Source organism: Capricornis sumatraensis, chromosome 22, assembly GCF_032405125.1.
Source record: "Capricornis sumatraensis isolate serow.1 chromosome 22, serow.2, whole genome shotgun sequence".
Lineage (NCBI taxonomy): Eukaryota > Metazoa > Chordata > Mammalia > Artiodactyla > Bovidae > Capricornis > Capricornis sumatraensis.
The window spans coordinates 14818267-14840041 of record NC_091090.1 but is presented as its reverse complement, the minus strand read 5'-3'; the positions used below and the strand labels follow the sequence as shown (position 1 = coordinate 14840041).

General features: G+C 45.0%; 1 protein-coding gene and 1 pseudogene across 1 annotated transcript in view; one reads left to right on the top strand and one right to left on the bottom strand.

Moving 5' to 3' along the window:
• Positions 1–12822, top strand: part of SLC26A8 (solute carrier family 26 member 8) — a 73635-nt gene extending 60813 nt beyond the window's left edge. The window contains exons 12-19 of the mRNA XM_068960857.1: positions 153–259; positions 341–410; positions 802–894; positions 1000–1131; positions 6429–6794; positions 10477–10531; positions 10632–10816; positions 12106–12822. Of these exons, the coding sequence (XP_068816958.1) occupies positions 153–259; positions 341–410; positions 802–894; positions 1000–1131; positions 6429–6794; positions 10477–10531; positions 10632–10816; positions 12106–12525 (1428 nt within the window). The 3' untranslated portion in view covers positions 12526–12822. The remainder of the gene's footprint in view (positions 1–152; positions 260–340; positions 411–801; positions 895–999; positions 1132–6428; positions 6795–10476; positions 10532–10631; positions 10817–12105) is intronic.
• Positions 12823–15916: 3094 nt separating this feature from the next.
• On the bottom strand, positions 15917–21288 carry LOC138069676 (suppressor of cytokine signaling 5-like; annotated as a pseudogene).
• Positions 21289–21775: the final 487 nt, after the last annotated feature.

Below are 21775 nucleotides of genomic sequence, written 5' to 3'. Positions count from 1 at the left end.
AGCATCAGTCCACGTGGCTGTGGAATTTGTTCTCTAAATGCTGGGTGTTGGGAGAGAAAGGGGAAAGGTGAATTGAGGAAGAGGACTTGTGATGTTCTCAGGTCTCCTTGTTGTCACGGTCTCCCTTTCTCCTCCTTCCTCTTTTCCGTAAGCTCATTTGGATGGTGACGTTCATGTCTGCAATTTTACTGGGACTGGATATTGGACTAGTCGTTGCAGTAGCTTTTGCCTTCTTCATCATCACTGTTCAGTCACACAGGTACTTTGTCTGGGGTAATAGGAGGTGGGCCACATCAAGGTGAGGCAACTGTGACCTAAAGGCCAACGCATTTCCTTACAGAACTAAGATTCTCCTCCTGGGTCAGATCCCTAACACCAATATTTATAGAAGCTTCCAAGACTATCGGGAGGTAAGAATCCAAATGAGTCCCATCCTTTGCCCAAAGGATGGGATGGACCAGGCCTGCTGCTTAGTTTTTCTACCAAAAAAAAAACCTAAGCGCCTTTGTTCCTCTCTGCTGCACTGCAGATACGCATTTACAAAGGCGGGGAAAGTGACGCAGCCAGTTAAGGATAATTTTAAATGTACTTCAGAGGGAGGAGGGCCAAGAAAAAGAGAGGTGTGAAGAAATAAGAGGGGAAAAGAAGAAAGCAGGGGGTGAAAACCAGAGGGAGGAATTTGTTAGTTCTTGATGCTTATAAAGAACACAGATTCTCCAGGATGCTCTAAGGATTATTTTTCCCTTACTCCATAAAAGAGCTGAAAAATTGCCCTCAAGGGTACATTGATTTGTCTTGCAGGTTGCAAACATTCCAGGGGTGAAGATCTTCCAGTGCTGCAACGCCATCACATTTGTCAATGTCCACTACCTCAAGCGCAAGGTGTTAGAGGAGGTGAGGGCTGTCCTCTGCTTCTCCCCACCTGCTTCCCTCTCCGTCCCAGAGTGTTCTCCCCTCCCCTACTCACCACTTGAATTAGACCCAGCATTTGTCTTTCAGATTGAAATGGTAAAGATGCCTCTTACAGAAGAGGAAATTTATACCCTGTTCAGTCCAAATGAAGAGGGCGCACAGCGAGGAAAGATTTGCCGGTGTTACTGCAACTGTGATGAACCAGAGCCATCGCCCAGGGTTAGAAACACCTCTTCCTTTCTCCTACATTTTATAAAGAAATGCACTGGTAGAGTTTTTTCTTAAATTATTTATTTGTTTATTTGTATCGTTGCACTGGGTCTTCGTTGCTGTGAGCAGACTTTCTCTAGTTGCAGCAAGCGGCTGCTATCTAGTGCACAGGCTTCTCATTGCAGTGATTTCTTTTGTTGCGGAGCACAGACTCTAGTGTTCTTGCCTGGAGAATCCCATGGACAGAGGAGCCTGGTGGACTACAGTCCATGGGCTTGCAAGAGTTGGACACTGCTTAGCGGCTAAACCACCACCACCACAGACTTTAGGGAACACAGGCTTCAGCAGATGTGGCACATGGGCTTAGCTGCCCTGTGGCAGGTGGGATCTTCCCAGACCAGTGATTGAACCAGGCAGGAGGATTCTTATCCACTGTACCACCAGGGAAGCCCCGCACTAATAGTTTTCTAAAAAAAGAATGAAAAGAAAATCTAAACCCCTCCAGGGATTTTAACTCATAGATGAACCATGAATAATCAGAAATCTCCGTTTCTACTCAGAAATGGAGACAGAGGTTCCCTTTCAGGATCTTGCCCTGAGAGTAGGAGGCGGGAGGAGATGTCTCAAGCTCTGACTCCCTTCTCGACGACCAGTGGCTTATCTGAGCTCAGAGCACAGTCTGCTTGTTGGGATCGTCACTAGTTCCCTGGTTGTCCCTGTTTTCCTTGACTTCAATGTTAGCTCCCTGGCTGTAGATTTCTGAGAATGAGTGACTGAAAGATTGTTTCCTAATTTGCAGCAGGGTTAAGGGCAGGGTCAAGCTGGCTGGGGTTCCCAAGGATCTGTCAGGGTCTCCTGATAGCACCCTGTGACCAGGGAAATGATGATGTGGTGGGGAGGGCAGAGAAGAAGACAGGCTTCAGAAGATTATTCTAGCAGCTGAGTTAAAGTGCTCATTCATTTCCAACTCAGACTTGGTCTAAATATTCCCTTTCCCCAGAGCAGGGCTGTTCATTTCCATCTTTGAGGACTTCATGTGTACCTACACCCCGGAGTGGCTGTATCTACACACACACACACATCCATGCACCCACACACATTTCCCATCCCCCTCCTCACATGGGCACCGACAAATACAGAGCATGAGCTTGTGTGTGTGTGAGAGAGAGACGCAGCATGGACTGTAGCCCATCAGGCTCCTCTGTCCATTGGATTTTCTAGGCAAGAATACTCGAGTGGGTTGCCATTTCCTTCTCCAGGGGATCTTCCCATTCCGGAAATTGAACCCACATCTCCTGCGTCTCCTGCTTTGGCAGGTGGATATTGAGCCACTCTGGGAAGCCCATTCGCATTCCCATACAGCTGAATGGAGCATGCTTCTCCTGAGCTCCTGGAAAATACGAACTTCACTGCCGAGAGGACTAACTCTACTAGTAGAATTAACACTGTCTCTGATTTTTATTTTGCATCCACATTGCACTGAATATGGTAGAGAGTGTTTATAGGGCATCGGAGAATATATTTCAGAGTAGGGTACAATCATCTAGTATTTGTTGGGCTTATACTAGGTACCCCAGAACTATGACACTATGAAAAAGAAAACCAAATGTTTAGGGGCCTCTGCCTCTAAGTCTTTCTTCTTAGTTGTGGTATAAAGCAGATAACATAAAATCTAGCAGCTGAACCATTTTTCAGTGTACAGTTCAGCAGTGTTAAATACATTCACATTGTTGTGCAATCATTACCACCATGTATCTCCAGAACTTTTTCATCTCGAAAAACTGGAACTCTGACCCATTCTACAACTTGGCATTTCCCCTCCTTTCCAGCCCCTGGCAACCACCATTAGACTTGCTGCTTCTGTGAATTTGACTATTCCAGATACCTCATATAAGTGGAATCATACAGTATTTGTCTTTTTGCAACTGGCTTATTCCATTTAGCATAATCTCCTCAAGGTTCCTTTGGGTTGTTCTTTATTTTAAAAGTTTTTCGTGGAAAAATCTGAACAGATACAAAAGTAGAAACAAGTCTAATGAGCCTCTATGTGCCCACCAACCACTTTAAGATTTATCACATTATATTCAATCATTTCATCAATACCCCTACCCACCTATAATCCATCAAAATCACAGGATTATTTTGAAGCGATTCATGGAATTTTAGGTCAACTGAGGGAATTCCCTGGCAGTCCAGTGGTTAGGACTCTGCGCTTTCACTGCTGCGGGCCCAGGTTCAATCCCCGATCAGGGATCTAAGATTCCACAAGCTGTGCCGTATGGCCAAAAAAAAAAAAGAAACAAACTGGAGAGACAACACTCTATTAATGTGACATTTAAGGGTTATTATTGTATTTTTTCCATCCAAAAATATACATTATTTCCCATCTCTGAGATTTAGATGTATGATATAATCAATGGCAATATTATAGTTTAATTTGCAGTGTTTTCTTTCTTGATAGCACGAAAAGTAGTGGTGATGAAAACAGGGTGGTGAAGCACAGTGAAGCATATTGCTGTGTTCTAAATTGTGTGTCTGTATTCTCACAACTCTAAGACTCCAGGTGAAGAAAGATGGGCATGCACTCAAAGAGGCAGGGAAACATCACGGTAGTGATGGACTTAACCGGGCAGGAGAGAGAAAATTGGATTTACGTCAGGTAGGAGAAAAGAGGACTCCCAGTCCATGAATAGGCTTGGGCAGAGACCCTGAGGTAAAAGTGAGCACGGGGTTGTCAGGGTAGGGGCTTCCCCAAACACTCAGCAGTAAAGAGTCCTCCTGAAATGCAGGAGACATGGGTTTGATCTCTGGGTCGGGATGATGCCCAAACACTCCAGTTTTTTGGGTTTTTCTTTTTGGCCTGAAAAATCTCATGGACAAAGCCACCTGGCAGGCTACAGTCCAAAGGATCACACAGAGTCAGACACGACTGAACTACTGATCACAAGCACGTCAGAGTAAGAGGCTTGGCCTGGGCAGTAAGTTCAGGCAGACCCAGAGGGAGTGGATTGTGAAAGCTCTTGAAGGAGTGTAGAGCAGATGGAGAGGAGTGGGGAGGCTCTCGGAGGTTTATTTTTTAGTATTTATTTTTCTGTATTTATTTGGCTGCCCTGGGTCTTCATTGCAGCACGCGAACTCTCAGTTGCAGCATGTGGGATCTAGTTCCCTGACCAAGGATAGAACCCAGGGTCCCTGCATTGGGAGAGTGGAGTCTTAGCCACTGGACCACCCAGGAAGTCCCTCAGAGGTTTATTCTGCCTGGAGAACCTTGAATCTCCCCACCACTGAACCCCACCATCAGCTGTCCCCCCAAGGCCTGGCCTCAGTGACTGTCAAGACTTGGGGAACATCTCTCTTCTTTGAACTGTAATATTATCACTTGTCCACACCATTTTTAGCAATACAGTATATACTATCATGTATAATTATCTTTACATTTTCCCCTATTTTTAAAGTTTATTTCACAAGCAGCATTATTAGATTTTTCTTGAAGAAACATCATCCCAATGTATACTTCTGTAGCAAACAAATTCTTCATTTTCCCACACGCCTTCCAGTTCTTGTCCATATTTGCTGTTTTTGCTCAGTCGCCAAGTTGTGTCCAACTCTTCGAGACCCCATGGACTGCAGCACACCAGGCTTCCGTGTTCCTCACTATCTCCTGGAGTTGGCCCAAGTTCATGTCCATTGCATTGGTGATGCCATCCAACCATCCCATCTTCTGTTGCCCTCTTTTCCTTCTGCCTTCAATCTTTCCAAGCATCAGGGGTTTTTTTCCCAATGAGTCAGCTGTTTGCATCAGGTGGGCCCAAGTATTGGAGCTTCCGCTTCAGCATCAGTCCTTCCAATGAGTATTCAGGGTTGATTTCCTTTATAGGTTTTTACTCATCCTTTAAATGGACATATGCCCTCTCCCCAGGTAGAGTCTGGCCGCCATGACCGCAGAGTCAACATTCACCTCTTTCTTACCATTGTATTCCTGAGGCTTGGTTCTGTCCTTAAGCAATGCCAAGCACCCCAGGCCCATTAGGAGGGTGAGAGGAGTGGAAGGTAAATACAGCCATGCTTTAGGAACTTCTGTCTTCTTGAGGAAGTTTGACAGACAACAGTTTCACTGATAAAAAAAGGAGGGTTGAGAAAAGGGACTGATGGAAGACATACTGGCTTGGCCAAAAAGTTTGTTCAACTTTTCCATAAGCAGTTACAATCCAATACTTCAAAGTTATAGTAGGTGCTAGAGACTAATTAGAACCCAGGGATGAGGGAAAAGAATAAATCAAAGATGATTTAAAGTCTGGCTCACTAGGACAATGATAATGTCACTGAGGCACGTGGGGGAAGTTGGTGGGGAGAGGGGGATGCTGTGAGTGGTGAGGATCAGGGAAGATGAATGTGGCTTTATAGACATTGTTGTCGTTTAGTAGCTAAGTTGTGTCCGAATCTTGTGACCCCATAGATTGTAGCCCATCAGGCTCCTCTGTCCATGGGATTTCCCAGGCAAGAATACCGGAGTGGGCAGCCATTCCCTTCTCCAAGGGATCTTCCCAACCCAGGGATCGAACTTGCATCTCCTGCTTGGCAGGCAGATTCTTTACCACTGAGCCACCAGGAAAGCCCATGCGTAAACAGATGGCTGATGGGAAGCTGCTGGATAGCACATGGAGCTCAACTCTGTGCTCTGTGACAACCTAGAGGGATGGGAGGGATTGGGGGTAGGGAGATTCAAGAGGGAGGGGATGTGTATACTGCTGCTGCTGCTGCTGCTGCTGCTGCTAAGTCGCTTCAGTCGTGTCCGACTCTGCGCAACCCCATAGACGGCCTCCCACTAGGCTCCCCCGTCCCTGGGATTCTCCAGGCAAGAACACTGGAGTGGGTTGCCATTTCCTTCTCCAATGCATGAAAGTGAAAAGTGAAGTCGCTCAGTCGTGTCTGCCTCTTAGCAACCCCATGGACTGCACCCTACCAGGCTCCTCCGTCCATGGGATTTTCCAGGCAAGAGTACTGGAGTGGGGTGCCATTGCCTTCTCCAACGTGTATACTACTTGTGGCTGATTCACGTTGTTGTATGGCAGAAGCCAATATAATATTGTAAAGCAATTATCCTCCAATTAAGAAAAAGATCAACATGGTTTTAGTCACAGGCTAGAAGTGACAATGAAATATCTAAGGAGAAAGGTATAGTGCGTGGTCTGTGAAGTTTTCCAAGAGCAAGGGAAGTGAGTTAGTAGATAGAAACAGCATAGTGGCAAATACTTCCAGCCTTATTGGAGTCTTATCGTAGTCCTCCCCTAACTCTGTTGTCCCAGGTTATTTACACAGAACGATATGAAGTTCAACGGGGCCGAGAGTCCTCCTTCATTAACCTGGTCCGCTGCTCACGTTTCGAGAGCGTGGACACAGGCCAAAGTATGTCTGAAGACCAAGTACCGTACATAACATCTTCCTCGTCTCAGAGAAACCCAAACTATGAGGAGGTGGAGAAAGTCTGGCTTTCTGATGACCCCTCCAGGAGCATGACGGTCACACTCCCTGAGGCTTCTGATACTCAGGTCAGGGCTACAAAACTCCTGCCTTACTCAACTTCAACTGTTCTACCCAGCGTCCACACCATCATCTTGGACTTCTCCATGGTACATCTTGTGGACGCACAGGCTTTGGTCGTATTAAGGCAGGTAAGTACTAAGAAGGTGTTCACAAGAGCTCTGATCCCTGACTGAATCCTGTTAGTCACTGATCAGCTGCTCTGTGATTCCTAGGCCACTAGAAACTTGCATACCAAAGACAGTTTAAGGTCAACCAGAATAAAAAGAAAATGAAGCAACTCTGATTTACTAAACAAGGGTTGGTTTCCCCAAGCATGGCATGTTGTTTCTCAAGGACTAAAAATGGGAAAACTCTTAACGCCACTGAAACAACAATCTGTGCCACGCCCAGCAACTCTTTGCACATCCTGGGAGTTAGCTACAAAAAATTTCAAGGAATAGGTTCAAATGCTACAGAAAAGAGTTCACACAGAGTTCTTACTATTCAGCTGCCCTAAAAGGCCCTCAGGAGGTTTGAAGAAGTTGTGATGAAGGGACACAAGCGTGAGGTTGCCCAGCCCAGTACCCAAGTCCAGACCCATAAGGATCTTCCCCGGTTCCCTCTTCATCGCCTGCCTCTTTGGGTGAAAAAGGCAGGAAAGATTTTTCCTTCAAAAGCAGTGTTCCCTGAGTCCTGATTTCTCTCCCACCTTCTGGTTTCTCAAGACAGTTTTCATTTCTCTCCTTCTTGTACAAATATGGACAGTTTAGGGGCACAACCAACCATACTGTTTTTATTGTTTAATGTCTCATAAGCACAAAATGGGCTTTCCTGGTTGCTCAGATGGTAAACAATCCGCCTGCAGTGCAGGATACCTGGGTTTGATCTCTGGGTTGGGAAGATCCCCTGGAGAGGGGCATGGCAACCCACTCCAGTATTCTTGCCTGGAGAATCCCCATGGATAGAGGAGCCTGGCGGGCTACAGTCCATGGGGTCGCAGGAATCGGACACAACTAAACAACTAAGCACGGCACACAGCAAGCACAGAACAGTGCTTGTGGGAAGCTGCTAGTGGGAAGCTGCCAGTAAAACACAGGGAGCTCAGCTCAGTGCCCTGGGCTGACCTAGAGGGGTGGGGTGCAGGGAGAGGAGAAGGGAGGTCCAAGAGAGAGGGGATGTGTTATACACATAGCTGATTCACTTCACTGTACAGCAGAAACTAATGCAACATTGTAAAGCAATCATATCCCAATTTTAAAATCTCCTAAGTATCTTTTCCTCAGGCAGCTTTTCTCTTTTCATTCTCTCTCGCTATTGCTCCTGCTGGCTCAGTTTCACATATCCTGAATCCACTCGCTTCCTGGCTCTGACTGCACCCACCTTTTTTTTTTTTTTTTTTTGAGAGCTGCTCCTTCAGCTGACTTTCCTTCTTTTATGCTCAAATTCTATGTAACAAAATATTTATAAATATTTTATCCTATTTCTTATTCCCAAGCAAATATGATTCTGTTTTAAGTGAATCCAGCTCCTCTTTGGTCTAAGGCAATAGGAAGCTTGTCACAGCAGAAAGTGGTCTGTGGATGTGTGCTCTGTCCTGGCTTGACTGCCACCCCCTGTCCCTTGGACCCAAGGTAACTTATTAAATTGCACTGGGTCTTGGTTTCCTCATCTATGAAATGAGAGACTGAGAAGAGGTTTACATTAAGGGTTTTCCCATCCATGAGACCTCCCCCCCAACCCCCCCCAACTCCGTTTGTAGACTCAGATATAGTTGATTATATCTTATCTTTGGGACTTCCCCGTTTTAGGTTGTAGTACTGGGCTATGTTCTCTTCTCCCAGTCTTACACTGTAGTTGTACCTTTAGATTTCATTGACCTTACATTATTGAATGTCTCTTACATGCCAGCCTGAGTTGAACACATTTATATACACTGTTTCATTTAGTTCTCACAACAGCCCTGAGAGACAAGCCATATTTCCCCCTAAGAGACCTGGGCTCACAGCCAGGAAGGGACCTGTCCAGCACTGGAACTTAAAGCCTCTGACTTGATATCACTCTTCCCCCTGTCCTGTAGCTGTGCCATCCTCTCCTCCCTCTCTCTCTCGTCTTTCATTTTTGTGGAGGCACCATGTGTTCTGGTCCTTGGCATGACCCTTCCACACCTGGCCTGTGCTGATGACTCTCTGCCCCAGGTCATGTCTGGCACCTTCATTTTGCAGCTGTCAGAGACTCAGCGCGCACTCTCACACTTTAAAAAAATTGCAGGTTACTCCCCAGGGGCCTGACCCTGTGTTTCCGGTTTGGTTTGTAGCTTCCTCGGTCAGGGCATTTGAGAGGAGTGATATCTTTGATGCTAGCATCACCAAGGCCCAGCAGTTCTCTGTCCTCCCTGACACTGTGCTGTTTTGCTCTGTACTGCTTTGTTGGAGGAAATCATTGCTTTGTTCACTTCATAATTGATAACTTACACTCACTAAGAAAAATCCCAGTGGTTGGTCTTATTAGAGATAATTACTCCATTTAAGCTTCTTTAAAAAAAAAAAACTTTTATTTATTTGTTTACTTTTGGCCGCACTGAGTCTTCACTGCTGAGCTTGGCTTCCTTCAGGTGTGGTGAGCAGGGGCTACTCTTTATTGAGGTGCAAGGGCCTCAACAAGTGCAAAGAACTCTCAGTGCTGAAACTTAAAAGCCACTGCAGCGGCTCTTCTCGTTGCAGAGCATGGACGGGCTCTAGGCGCACGGCTTCAGTAGTTGCAGCTCACAGGCTCCGGAGCTTGGGCTCAGTAGTTGCGGCACATGGGCTTAGTTGCCCCACAGCGCGTAGGACCTTCCTGAACCAAGGATCAAACCCATGTCCCCTGCATTGCAAGGCGGATTCTTAATCACTGGATCACCAGGGAATTCCTCAGCTACATGCATGAGATTTGAGTCTCCCGCTGCTTATCATTTAGAGTCTGTCTATGATGGCTGTTTACCAGATCACTTTGTAATGTACCATTTGATCAAGAATGACTTTCTTATTTCTTCCTGGTAGTGAAAGAAGTAGAGTCTGTCTATTCTGTTTCTTTTGACACTTCAACTTAGACGCCAGGGTTAGAACCTGTTAAGTCTTAAGAGTATTAAGGTTCGTGGTGACTTGTTTTGAGTTGAACATTACGATTTATAGTCCCAGAGCATAGGTATGTGTGTATGTATGTGTGTGTTTGTGTGTGTGCATGGGCTGAAATGTATACTTGAGGTCAGTATTTGATGTTTATTAATCTGAAGTTAAATATCTGATGTTTTACTAAATTCAAATACAGGTTTGCAGAGCAGTTCTGAATATGACCGTTAGGGTCCCTGAATACCGTTCCCAACTGCGTCGCTTGACCGTCTCTTGGCCACAGCTTGCCCCCTCTGTCCAGTGAATTCCAGAGAGAAGGGAGTCACGTGCAAACACTAAGCAATACTACCAAGTTGTGGTTGTTTGTGAGGACTGTCCAGTGTGTCCCTGTCATGCCTGTGCCCATGGCTAGCCTAGCACCATCTTCACTTGAACACTGTCTCTTTATGTGAACTGTTTCCCCACTTCAGACCACAGACAACCCTCCCTCTCACTCCCCACCCCACACGAGACCATCTGATTCTCTTCTGTGTTCCTGGCACTTTGGCCATTTCCTGGCCTATTGCAGTTTGCTCATCAGATGTTTACGGAGCTGAATGGGTATGAGGTACATATACCCCAGACAAGTGAATGACCAAAGAGATTCAAAAATTCAGTGAATTCAAAGACCCTGTCCTCTCCTGAGTGTGAAGACCTCTATCACTGGTTTACTCTCTCCTCACAGATGTTCTGTGCTTTCCAAAACGCCAACATCTTGGTGCTCATTGCAGGGTGTCACTGTGAGTATCCTTCCTCCCATGCAGAGGGCTGCGTTCTGAATCCTGGGTCCTCACCTCCCCAGGTATCTGACCCTGTGTGTGCTCCTGGTTTGGTCTGTAGCTTTTGTGGTCAGGTCACTTGAGAAGAATGATTTCTTTGACGCTGGCATCACTAAGGCCCGGCTGTTCCTCACCCTCCACGATGCTGTGCTGTTCGCTTTGTCAAGGAAGCTGCCAGAGTCCTCCGAGTTAAGTGTGGACGAATCAGAGACCGTCATACAGGAAACCTTCTCAGAGACAGACGAGGTTGGATGATGTGAGGCAGCGGGGGTGGCGGGGGGGAGGTAGGAGGAACGTCTAATTAGAGAGAGATGAGCAATGCGCAGGGAAGGTTTGAGTGCGGCTGTCCCAGAACGTGAGATGCTGAAGGGTTCCCTTACCAGTTGGTAAAGAGCAGTCAACCTGGTCCCCAGGTTCCCACACTGCCATGACATCTGCTTGTCATTCAGGATCCTTTCCCAACCGAAGAAGGGTTACCCCACCCAGAAGGGGCCTCGAGAATCCTTTCACAGCAAGCTCGGTTACTGCCAGCGCCATACCGATTAATACCTATTTTAAATATCTCCCTTAGCTATACCCCTACCCTACCCTTAGGATGAATAATAAAACTGAGAAACTAGCAGATGTAAAGATCTGGCTGTCTATTTATGACTGGAGCAAAAGGTAGGGATTATGGACAGACGCAAAGCTGAAGAAGATAGCAAGGGTCCAGGTCGTGAAGGGCCTTACACACAGTGCCGGGGATTATACTAAGTCCCCTACATACAAATGAGTTCTGCTTCAAGAGTGTGTTCATAAGTCCAACAAAGCTAGCCTAGGTACCCAACTAACACAATTGGCTGTATAGTACTGTACTGTAATAGGTTTATAATACTTTTCACACAAATAGCACATAAAAACAAACACAAAAAAATTAACATGTTAAGTCTTACAATACAGCACCTTGAAAAGTTCAGTAGTACAGGGCAACAGCTGGCATCCAGGGGCTGGCATCGAATGAACAGGTAAGAAGAGTCACTGACTGGAGTGGGGGAAGAGAAGTAGAGATGGGAGAGCTGAAGGGTCGCCAGCAATAGGAGATGGAGGGCAAGCTGCAGTGTCACTCACGCCTGACACTGACGGCAGAGGTTCTGGTTCCTTGCTGGAACCAGATGCGCATTCACGTCTTTGAAACCTCGCAACGTGAAGGTGTGTATGTAGGGGACATACTATACATTAGGAGGTTGGAAAGACAAGTAAAATCAAGAAGACAAGACATTCGGGAATGCTGACAAGACCACTGTTGTTTAAATGGATGATCGTGAAATCCAGGCTGGCTTAGAAAAACTAGAGAAGTGGGAAGTTATGGATTAATGGAGCCTGAAGCATAGTAAGTAACTGGGAAACTAGAGAGTGCCAAGAAGATGAAAAGCAAATTTAGGCCAGAAATATTTTCTACTTTGGAACCCATGCTTTCTGATACTATTAAGTCCTACTATATTCTGAAATTCCTTGACTGTTCAAAAATTAAATGCACCCATCTGTGTGTATTTCAGAAAGAAGAATCAAGACATAAAACAAGCAGAAGTTTTATAGAAGCCCCCAGAAGTAAGAGTCCAGCCTTCTCCTTACTCCCAGACCCAGAGATGGAGGAGGAATCAGACTTGGATCTGTATTCCACAATACAGATGTCTAAAGACCATGGGCTGGAACTGGACCTAGACCTGAATCGTGAGGTGGAGCCTGAGTCAGAGCTGGAGCCTGAATCTGAGCTGGATCAAGAGACAGAGCTCGAGCCTGACCCAGAGGCCAGTCACAAGCCGACTAGGCAGAAGTACTGGTCTCTGTTTAGGGCTATCATTCCCAGATCCCCAACTCACACTCAGGCTAGGACACAGTCGGTAGACAGGAGGCATCAAAATGTGAAACCATATGCATCCAAGGCTGACACCAGTGAGGATGCCTTGGAGGTCTAAGAGTAAGGCATCACATTTCCTTGGCAAGTCCTCCCCACCCAAAGGGGGCCACTTGGTCCGGAGATGCAGGCTAGTTACAAACTAGCAGTACTTGCTTGCCGACTCCTCCACCTGCTGGCCTCCTCCCTTGCTCAGCACTGGGATTGCACTCCCAGATCACAATGCTAACCAAGAATCATCTCTGAATTCCTTATCCAGGCTCACTTCATCTCACCACCAGATGTGCCACTGAAGGACTTCCTTCTTCATACCCCTCACTGTTGAGATTTTTTTCAGACCACCTCTAACTTATCCCCCTCATCTCTGTTCCCCTTCCTCCAAAGAGATGAGGCGCAAATAAAATACATAACTCTAGTTATATCTGGCCCTTCCTGCATCTTCTCTCTTCTCTGAATTCTGTATGCCGAAGAAAATGTCAGGTGGAAGAAATTCCGGAAGTAGGTAGACGTGGGGAAGAAAGGAGCAATAAAAAGGAAAACTGCGTAGCATCTGTACTTTATATGTAAGTGATCTCCACTGTGGCTTCCCTAGTGGCTCAGATGGGAAAGATCCACCTGCAGTGCAGGAGACTCAGGTTCTAATCCCTGGGTTGGAAAGACCCCTTGGAGTAGGAAATGGCCATCCACTCCAGGATTCTTGCTGGAGAATTCCACGGACAGAGAATCGGACACGACTGAGAGACTGACACTCTACCATCTCCACTGTACTGGGGAAAATAGGTTAAGTTAGGCCAGCCTGTGAAGGTCTGTAGTACAAAGAACTGTTAAGCTGAAAGCAGTTTTGCTGTCACTCCAAGGTCAGGATCTTGACAGTTTTAGAAGGCCAATAAACTGGACCACCTGATGTGAATGTTAGCTCTATACAACTCCCCGTGGTCTTCAGATGACCTTCACCGTTACTTCTTTCTTACAGGTTTTTAAGATACAGGCAACCTAGAATCTGTACTGTCAGTGGGCCAAATTTAGTTAAAATCTGCGACAGACATAAACTCCTTAGGAATGGGGAAAGTCAATCAGGTCACTAGTTTGGTCCAAATTCATTAAAGAAAATTTCCCCTCCTCCATTAAAAAATTATAGTATTAAGGTACAACCTGAAGAGAAATAGAATCTCCTAGGCAAAGGCATATGGAATACTGAATTTTATTTCCCACTCAGTAAATAAGATTCCCCTTGCTTAGAAAATCAACTTCTCTCACCTGTTAGATGAAAGAAATACTTGTTAAAGTGTGTCTCTTATCACAGAGCTAGCAGGTGCATTTACTCATTCTGCAGACATTTACTGCACCTCAAGCTGTGGGGTAAGTAAAATAGTAATATCCCTCCCTACTTGACACATGTATAAAGCGAGACAAAAGTTTTGTAACTAGCCCAAGGTCATACACAATCATAGACAACCTTAAAAGAGGTGGGAGCCCAAGTCACAAGCTTTGTTTGTTCCTGTTTACTCAGCACATTTACTGAACTCCTACTATGTGCCACCCATCATCCCAAGTGCTGAAGACACAAAACAAGCAGGATAGATGACAAAAATAAATTGTGATAAGTACCTTGAAGGTAAAATGCCAGAAACCCAGAGAGCATAACATCAGGAGGACCTGCACCTATCTTGGGTGTCAAAGAAGCTCTTCCTATGGTGATGGCATGTGGCCATGCATCTGATGGACAAGAAAGAGACTTAAAGCAGGACCCAATGACTGCTAGGAAAGCAGAAGCAGATGGGTGACCAAGAGTGGTGACCGTGGGCAAGTACAGAAGCTGGGCACTCAGGGACACCCACAGGTGGAGCCTCAGGGTGATTACCATGGCCCCAAGGGTTCAACCAGAAACTGGGTCAGACCAGGAATGAACTGTCAGAAACATTGAACTGTGGCAGGAACAGGCACAGAAACGTTTCAAAACCAAGAAAACATTTCACATTTAAAACAGGAGACTAGGAAGTGCATGGAGAGCCCAGTTTCTGTGAATGGCTGCCCTCTCATTCCAGCTCCCTTTCATGCCCACATTTCCATCAGAGGAAGGTCTTTCAACACAGAACCAATGGCTTCTGACACTAGTAGAGTTTAGACTTTGGTCCTTTCTGTTATAACTGCAACAGAGCTAAAAATTGACTTTCATGCATGACCTCAGAAAGACCAACCTGATGCTTGGACTACAGTCTATCTTCAAAGAACATTATTTGTAAACCCAGAGCATCCATCCCAACCCAAAATAAGAATAAAAATGGTCAACTGATTGTAAATAGTTCAGCATTAAAGAAAGAATAAAGTGAGCAACAATTCAAAGGCTGAGTCTTCTTCCAAAATGCAGGTCACCTGAAATTCTGACATTTCAGACTTTACAAAATGCCATGGTTTGGATTGGTTGGCTCACTTTTCATTGCATGGTCATCATTGCAGATTCTATATCTCTCATGGGAAACTGGATAAAAATTCTAAAGCCAAAAAAACTAGTTTAGGCCAGATCTGACAGTATAATTATTTTAGCACAAATCCCTGATGGCTCAGTTGGTAAAGAATCTGCCTGCAATGCAGGAGACCCCAGTTCGATCCCTGGGTTGGGAAGATCCCCTGGAGAAGGGAAAGACTACCCACACCAGTATTCTGGCCTGGAGAATTCCATAGACTGCATAGTCTATGGGGTCGCAAAGAGTTGGACACGACTGAGTGACTTTTTTCACTTTCACTGAAAAAAAAAAGACCTCAAAGTGGCTATGTTCTACAGTAAATGGATTATAGGGGTATGATTTATATTAATACATATTAAAAACTAGGTGAAATCAATAGAACTGTAGAAAAGTAGGTTTGGAAAAAAAATTGGTCGAAATAGGTGGCCCTAGGTAGCTGTCTTTAAATCCATTAAATATCACAAAGTCCAGTGGATTGTAACTTGATCTTACCCATATCTTATTTAGATGATGTTTAGATGAGACTTTGCACTTGGACCTTTGAGTTGCTGCTATGTGAGGTCATGAAGTTTGGGGAGCCAGAGATGGAATGCTATGGTCTAAATGTGTTGTCCCAAATTCATATGTTGAAATCCTAATCCCCAAGATAATGGTGTTAGGAGATGGGGCCTTTGGGAGGTAATTAGGTCACCCTTATAATTATTTATGGGATTACTGGCCTTATATAAGAGGCCTCTGAGAGATCCCTCCTCCCACTATATGAGAACACAGCAAGGAAACAGCCATCTATGAGCTAGGAAGTGGGTTCCCACCAGACACCTAACCTGCCAGCACTTTGATCTTGGACTTTCCAGCCTCCAAAACTGAGGGAAATAAATTTCTGTTATTTATAAGCCGCTCATTCTATTGTATTCTATTGCATGTTAGTCCCAAATGGACTAACATGCCCAAGGACTTAATGCATCCAGACTCAGTGCTCGTTTATCACTAGAAATACAGGAAGTAGTGGCAAAACCCATAACCCATGGTGGCGCCATAATCTTGAGATGATAGAATCTCAGCGCTAAAAAGGACCATGAGGGTCATCTAGACCAATTCTACCCATCCAGGCTCCTACAATTAAATTTAATTAAACACATACTTACTGGAAGACTCACTGTATCCCAAATACTCCATGTTTCCATAATCTATTACTGCATAACAATGGACCCAAAATTTAGTGGCTTAAACAATACTCATATATTTGCTCACAGTCCTGCAATCTGGGTTGGGTTTACCTGGGCCCATTCATGAGGCTGTAGTCATCTAGAGATCCGCCTGGGGCTAGAAATTGCAGATGGCTTTGCTCACAAGTCGTGGTGTCTCTGCTGAGATGGCAGTAAGAGCTGGAGACTGGCCAGGCAGTGATCTCTCTCTCTGCAAGATTTCTCCAGAAGGGTACCTGGGCTTCACATGGTGGCTCAAGGCAGCGTGTCCTCTGCCACATTCTGCTAATCAAAGTAAAGTGACAAGGCCAGCCTTGATTCAGTGTGAGGGCAAATACACGCTACTAATTTTTTAACAAGTCTTTATTACAATATCACTTCTGTTTTATGTTTTGGTTTTTTGGCTGAAAGGCATGTGGGATCCTAGCTCCTCAACCAGGGATCAAATCCACACCTCCTTCATTGGAAGTCAAAGTCTTAAGCACTGGACTGCCAGGGAAGTCCCATATTCTCCACTCCTTGTAGGGGAAATAATTTATGGCCATTTTTAAACCACCACACTATGAGAAGCATGAGGATAAAAGAATGAATAAAATATGATGTCTCCCCTCAAGAAGCTCCTAGGCTTACAAATAGGCTGTGTAGGGAGGGAGTGTCATGCCTCCTAAATGAAACGATGATGATAATGAGAAGTATGGAAATATAGATGATAGGAAGGGTTAGAAAGAAAATGAGTCAGAGAAAACTGCTGTGAAGGAATGACACCTGAGCTGGGCTCAATTGAGACTAAGTGGGATAAACCCGAGGTTCTCGATGGGCCAAGGATGAGCAGGGGCGCTACATCTGCTGTGGAGCAAGTGTCCGGCTGGGGTGGACACCAAGAAAAATCTTGAGTTTTGTTCTGGGAAACAGTTTGATCACTTCAGGTATGACTTGTATGCATTGTTAGGTGAGACTAGAGCGTCATTTGTATAGGGCTAAATTATTCCCCCAAATTGAGACAAAGTCTTTCTAAAAACTCTCTGAATACTGCTCTGAATATTGGACTTAACAAAGGAGCCTCATGCTTGAATTAGTTTTGTCTTATCTTAAAAATCTGCTGATGGAGACGTTTTTGAGCTTGTGATATAGTTTTGAAGTGAAAGTGAAAGTCACTCAATTGTGTTCGACTCTGCGAATTATAGCTTTTTGTGTTTTTCTCTGGTTGCATCAGACAACATGCAGGATCTTAATTCCCACCCAGGGAATGAACCCTGGCCCCAGCGATGGAAACGTGGAATCCTAACCACTGGACCTCCAGGGAAGTCCTCAAAATACAGTTTTTCATTATAAGAGTAATACTCTTTAATGAAAATCTATAAAATACAGAAAAGCAGGGAGTAGAGGGGAAAAATTTTTGAACTGTGCTTTTGAACTGTGGTGTTGGTGAAGACTCTTGAGAGTCCCTTGGACTGCAAGGAGATCCAACCAGTCCATCCTAAAGGAAATTAGTCCTGAATATTCACTGGAAGGACTGATGCTGAAGCTGAAGCTCCAATACTTTGGCCACCTGATGCGAAGAGCTGACTCATTGGAAAATACCCTGATGCGGGGAAAGATTGAAGACGGGAGGAGAAGGGGACAACAGAGGATGAGATGGTTGGATGGCATCACCGACTCAATGGACATGAGTTTGAGTAAACTCCGGGAGTTGGTGATGGACAGGAAGGCCTGGCATGCTGCAGTCTGTGGGGTCGTAAAGAGTCGGACATGACTGAGTCACTGAACTGAACTGAACTGAGAGAGGAAGAAATCTCCTGTACTTTCATTCCCTAGCGATAAATCCTGTGAACATTCTAGAGAGTTTCTTTTGCTTTGCTAGAAAGCATGGAGTTGTCATATAATAAAGGAATTCTTCCCTCCCAAAGTTATAGAACTCTAAAACTTTACCAAATTCGTGGGTGCTCTGATTAAATCTAAAATACCCTCATCCCAGCATGCATTGAGTTCTCAATGACTTAGTTCTCAAGAACTAAGATAAACAACCTGGAACTCTGCCGGATGCTCCCACCTGGCCTCAGCCCTCTAGGCAGCTCCAGGCCCACAAGTTTGTTTCCAGTATCCTTTCTTCAATGTCATAAATTTAAGGAAACACTACGGAGTTGACAGAAATCTGGTTTACTTAACAGTAACTTTTATGAAAGCAACTAGGAGACTGAATAAACTACAGCAACACTTAAATGCACTATGCCCTTGTGCCAGAAATTAGCCTTTTTTTTTCCTGAAAGGAAGGCAGTCTTTATTTTGGGGGGCTCCCAAATCTTGATTTATAGTAACTACAAACATTGCTACTTTTGAAAGTTTATAGAAAAATTCTTAGAAAAATTTCAAACATTAGTCACACTGTTGTAATATTCATCCAGTGTTAGTAATTTGTTCTTCAGTAAGAATGGAATTCTTCATAGCAAATGCCCCAGAGCAGCCATTAAAAACTTGCATGCATGCGTGCTAAATCACTTCAGTTGTGTTCAACTCTTTGTGACCCTATGGACTATATAGCCCACCAGGTTCCTCTGTCCATGGGATTCCCAAAGCAAGAATACTGGAAGAGGTTGCCATGCCCTCCTCCAGAGGATCTTCCTGACCCAGGGATTGATCCCAGGTCTCTTGAGTCCCCTGCATTGGCAGGCAGGTTCTTTACTACTAATGCCACCTGGGAAGCCTATTGAAAACTGCTGCTGCTGCTGCTGCTGCTGCTGCTAAGTCACTTCAGTCGTGTCCGACTCTGTGCGACCCCATAGACGGCAGCCCACCAGGCTTCCCCGTCCCTGGGATTCTCCAGGCAAGAACACTGGAGTGGGTTGCCATTTCCTTCTCCAATGCATGAAAGTAAAAACTGTTAACTAAATCAGCTAAATATTAGTGAAGCCTTCCTGAACACCTGAGCTCTATCCTCTGTCGTCTCCATAAGCACCACGTTTATCTAAGTAACAGCCAATCACGTCCAACAGGTACTAACACTAAGCTCACTTACTGTACAAAAGAAGCCTAACACAGATATGTGTGCTTATGTAGCTGTGCTGTTCGATGCTCATAAAAGTAGATCTAAGTAATGCCCTTTGGGGATGAGAGAGTTTACTTGGCCTTGACTGTTTCTCATTCTAGCCAGCGAACTCTTTGTTTATAATAACACTTCAAAAAAAACCCTGTAGAGGACTTTCCTGGTGGTCCACTGGCTAAGACTCTGCACTCCTAATACAGAGCACCTGGTCAGGAAACTAGATCCCACATGCCACAACTAAAGATCCTGCATGCCACAACGAAGACTGAAGGTCCCACATGCTGCAGCTAAGACCTGCCTCAGCCAAATAAACATAAACATAAATAAGTAAGTAAATAACCCTGTAACACTGAGGGAAGTAAAGGGAGCCCAGCAGTTCCATGATTTGTGGGGCACCTGCAGATGAATGCACGGCAGATACGTTGCAGCCTTAAAGCAAATTCCTATTTGCTGATATAGTAAGCAACGGTTCAAAAACCATGCGAGAACTGGGATCTTCATCAAAAGTCCTGTTACAGTGAATCATGTAAGGGTCGTGAGCATTAAAACTAAAGTTGGGATTCCACTGTTCAATTCAAGTAGGCAGGGATGTATTGTCACAATGGAGGCTCACAGAGAAGAGAACTCTTCATTGAGCCCCTGAGCACAAACGGGCCTTTGGTTTCTCTTCAAGAACAGCTTCTGCTTAGAAATGGTCCATCACTCACTAGTGACAGGGACTGCCTGTAATCTGAAGCAAATCAGGCATGAGGGCAGTGTAAATAATCAGCCTATTTATTGGTGTAATCAACTCTGTATATCCCAAGCTCCTTGATTGCAAACATGGGCATGGCTGTCTCCAGATACTAATACCTGACGTTGCCTCTGCCTACGTGTCTGTGAACATTGGGTGGTTGTATCCTCTTCTGAGTCACAATTAGCTTGTGAAATTGCAGAATCATTCTGATTTATTTCAGTCGTTCCAGGAGCTGACTTTGGGTCCCATTTATATAACAAATTAACCTGTGAAAGGTCTTAAAATGCATGTATTTGTGCATTGAGAAGGGGATCAACCTCTTTTTCAATACTAAGCTGCCTTCTCTCTCTAAGCTTATCCTCTTTATCTTCTGTAGAAGCCAAGGATGGAGCAAATGTATCAAAAAATGCTGAATGTGGGCTCACAGGAATATGCTGGGTTTTTTATTTTAAAATTAATTAATTTGTATATTTGGCTGCACTGGGTCTCAGCTGCAGCATGTGGGATCTAGTTCTCCAAACAGGGGTCTAACCTGGACCCCCTGCATTGGGAGCCCAGAATCTTAGTCACTGGACCACCAGGGAAGTTCCAGGAATGTGTTGTTTACTCAAAGTCCATTTGGGGGTTTAACCTGAGCCAGCAGGAAAAGGACATTTCTCAAGCATTAATCTAGAAAGGTATATTTTTCTTTTATTAGAAAAGAGGAGATTCGACTATTAGTAAGCTTTCATGGGAAAACCCCACCCCACAGTATCCTGCAACTTCTGTCTCAGAATGACTTTCTATAGTGCTGCTGGAAGTGATGTTCATATCACGTACAGAGCTTATGCCATTTCGCCCCTCTCTCCTTTGAAGTCCAGTTTGAGTACCACCAAACCTTTTCATTTCTTTTTGCCATGAGAATTGTGGGATCTTAGTTCACCAACCAAGGACTGACCCCAGGCCCTGGCCACGAGAGCACTGAGTCCCAACCACTGGACACCAGGAAATTCCCTCCATCAAGCTTTCTGCAGAACATATCCTGTGGAGCATGCCAGTAGCAGAAATCTCCTCTTGCAAGTCTTGTTCCTGGTGTGATGCATGAATTATTACCCATTTCAATGCTTATTTCAACAACCTGAGGAGTTTCAGTGGCACAATTTTGGTTTCTCCTTGAAGAATTCTTTGAAGGGGTTAATCCCTATTGTAAGGCAACATTTCCTCTTCAGGGACTGCTCTGTGGCTGAGAAGTGTCTCCTATACTGATTTTTTTCTCTTTGCCAGGCAAGCATCTGTTGGAGCTCAGGCCCACATTTTCACTACAGCTTCCTCTTTCATGGCTGAAGAGATTCTGACACCTGGACTGGAAGTTACTCCATATTTCCCCCACTTTACCCATTGATTATAAGATTGTGACCAATAGCAGGCAGGGCTTTGGAGCGGTGGGAGCCTTGACGGAAGTACGCTGTTCTTATGGCCACAGATATACATGGTGCCCTTAACCTGCCATACTCACTGAAACTCGCCCCACTGGTGTTCATTCCTCCATAGAACCCGACTCTAAAACATTCTGATTAACAGTACGTGGGAGGGACTTGCCTGGTGGTCCAGTGGCTAAGCCTCCGGACTCTCAATGCAGGGGGCCTGGGTTCGATCCCTGATCACAGAAATAGACCCCCTCATGCCGGAACTAAGAGTCCGCGTCCCACAATTAAGATCAAAGATCCCAAATGTCACAACGAAGACCCAGTGTGGCCAAATAAAATATCAAAAAAATAAAGACAGGGCAACTCAGATGGTCTCCACTCTTCCACTCTATGATCAGGGTGCACCTTCTCTCCCAGGTAGCACTCATTTATTAACTCTTTATTGCGTGTCAGTTTCTG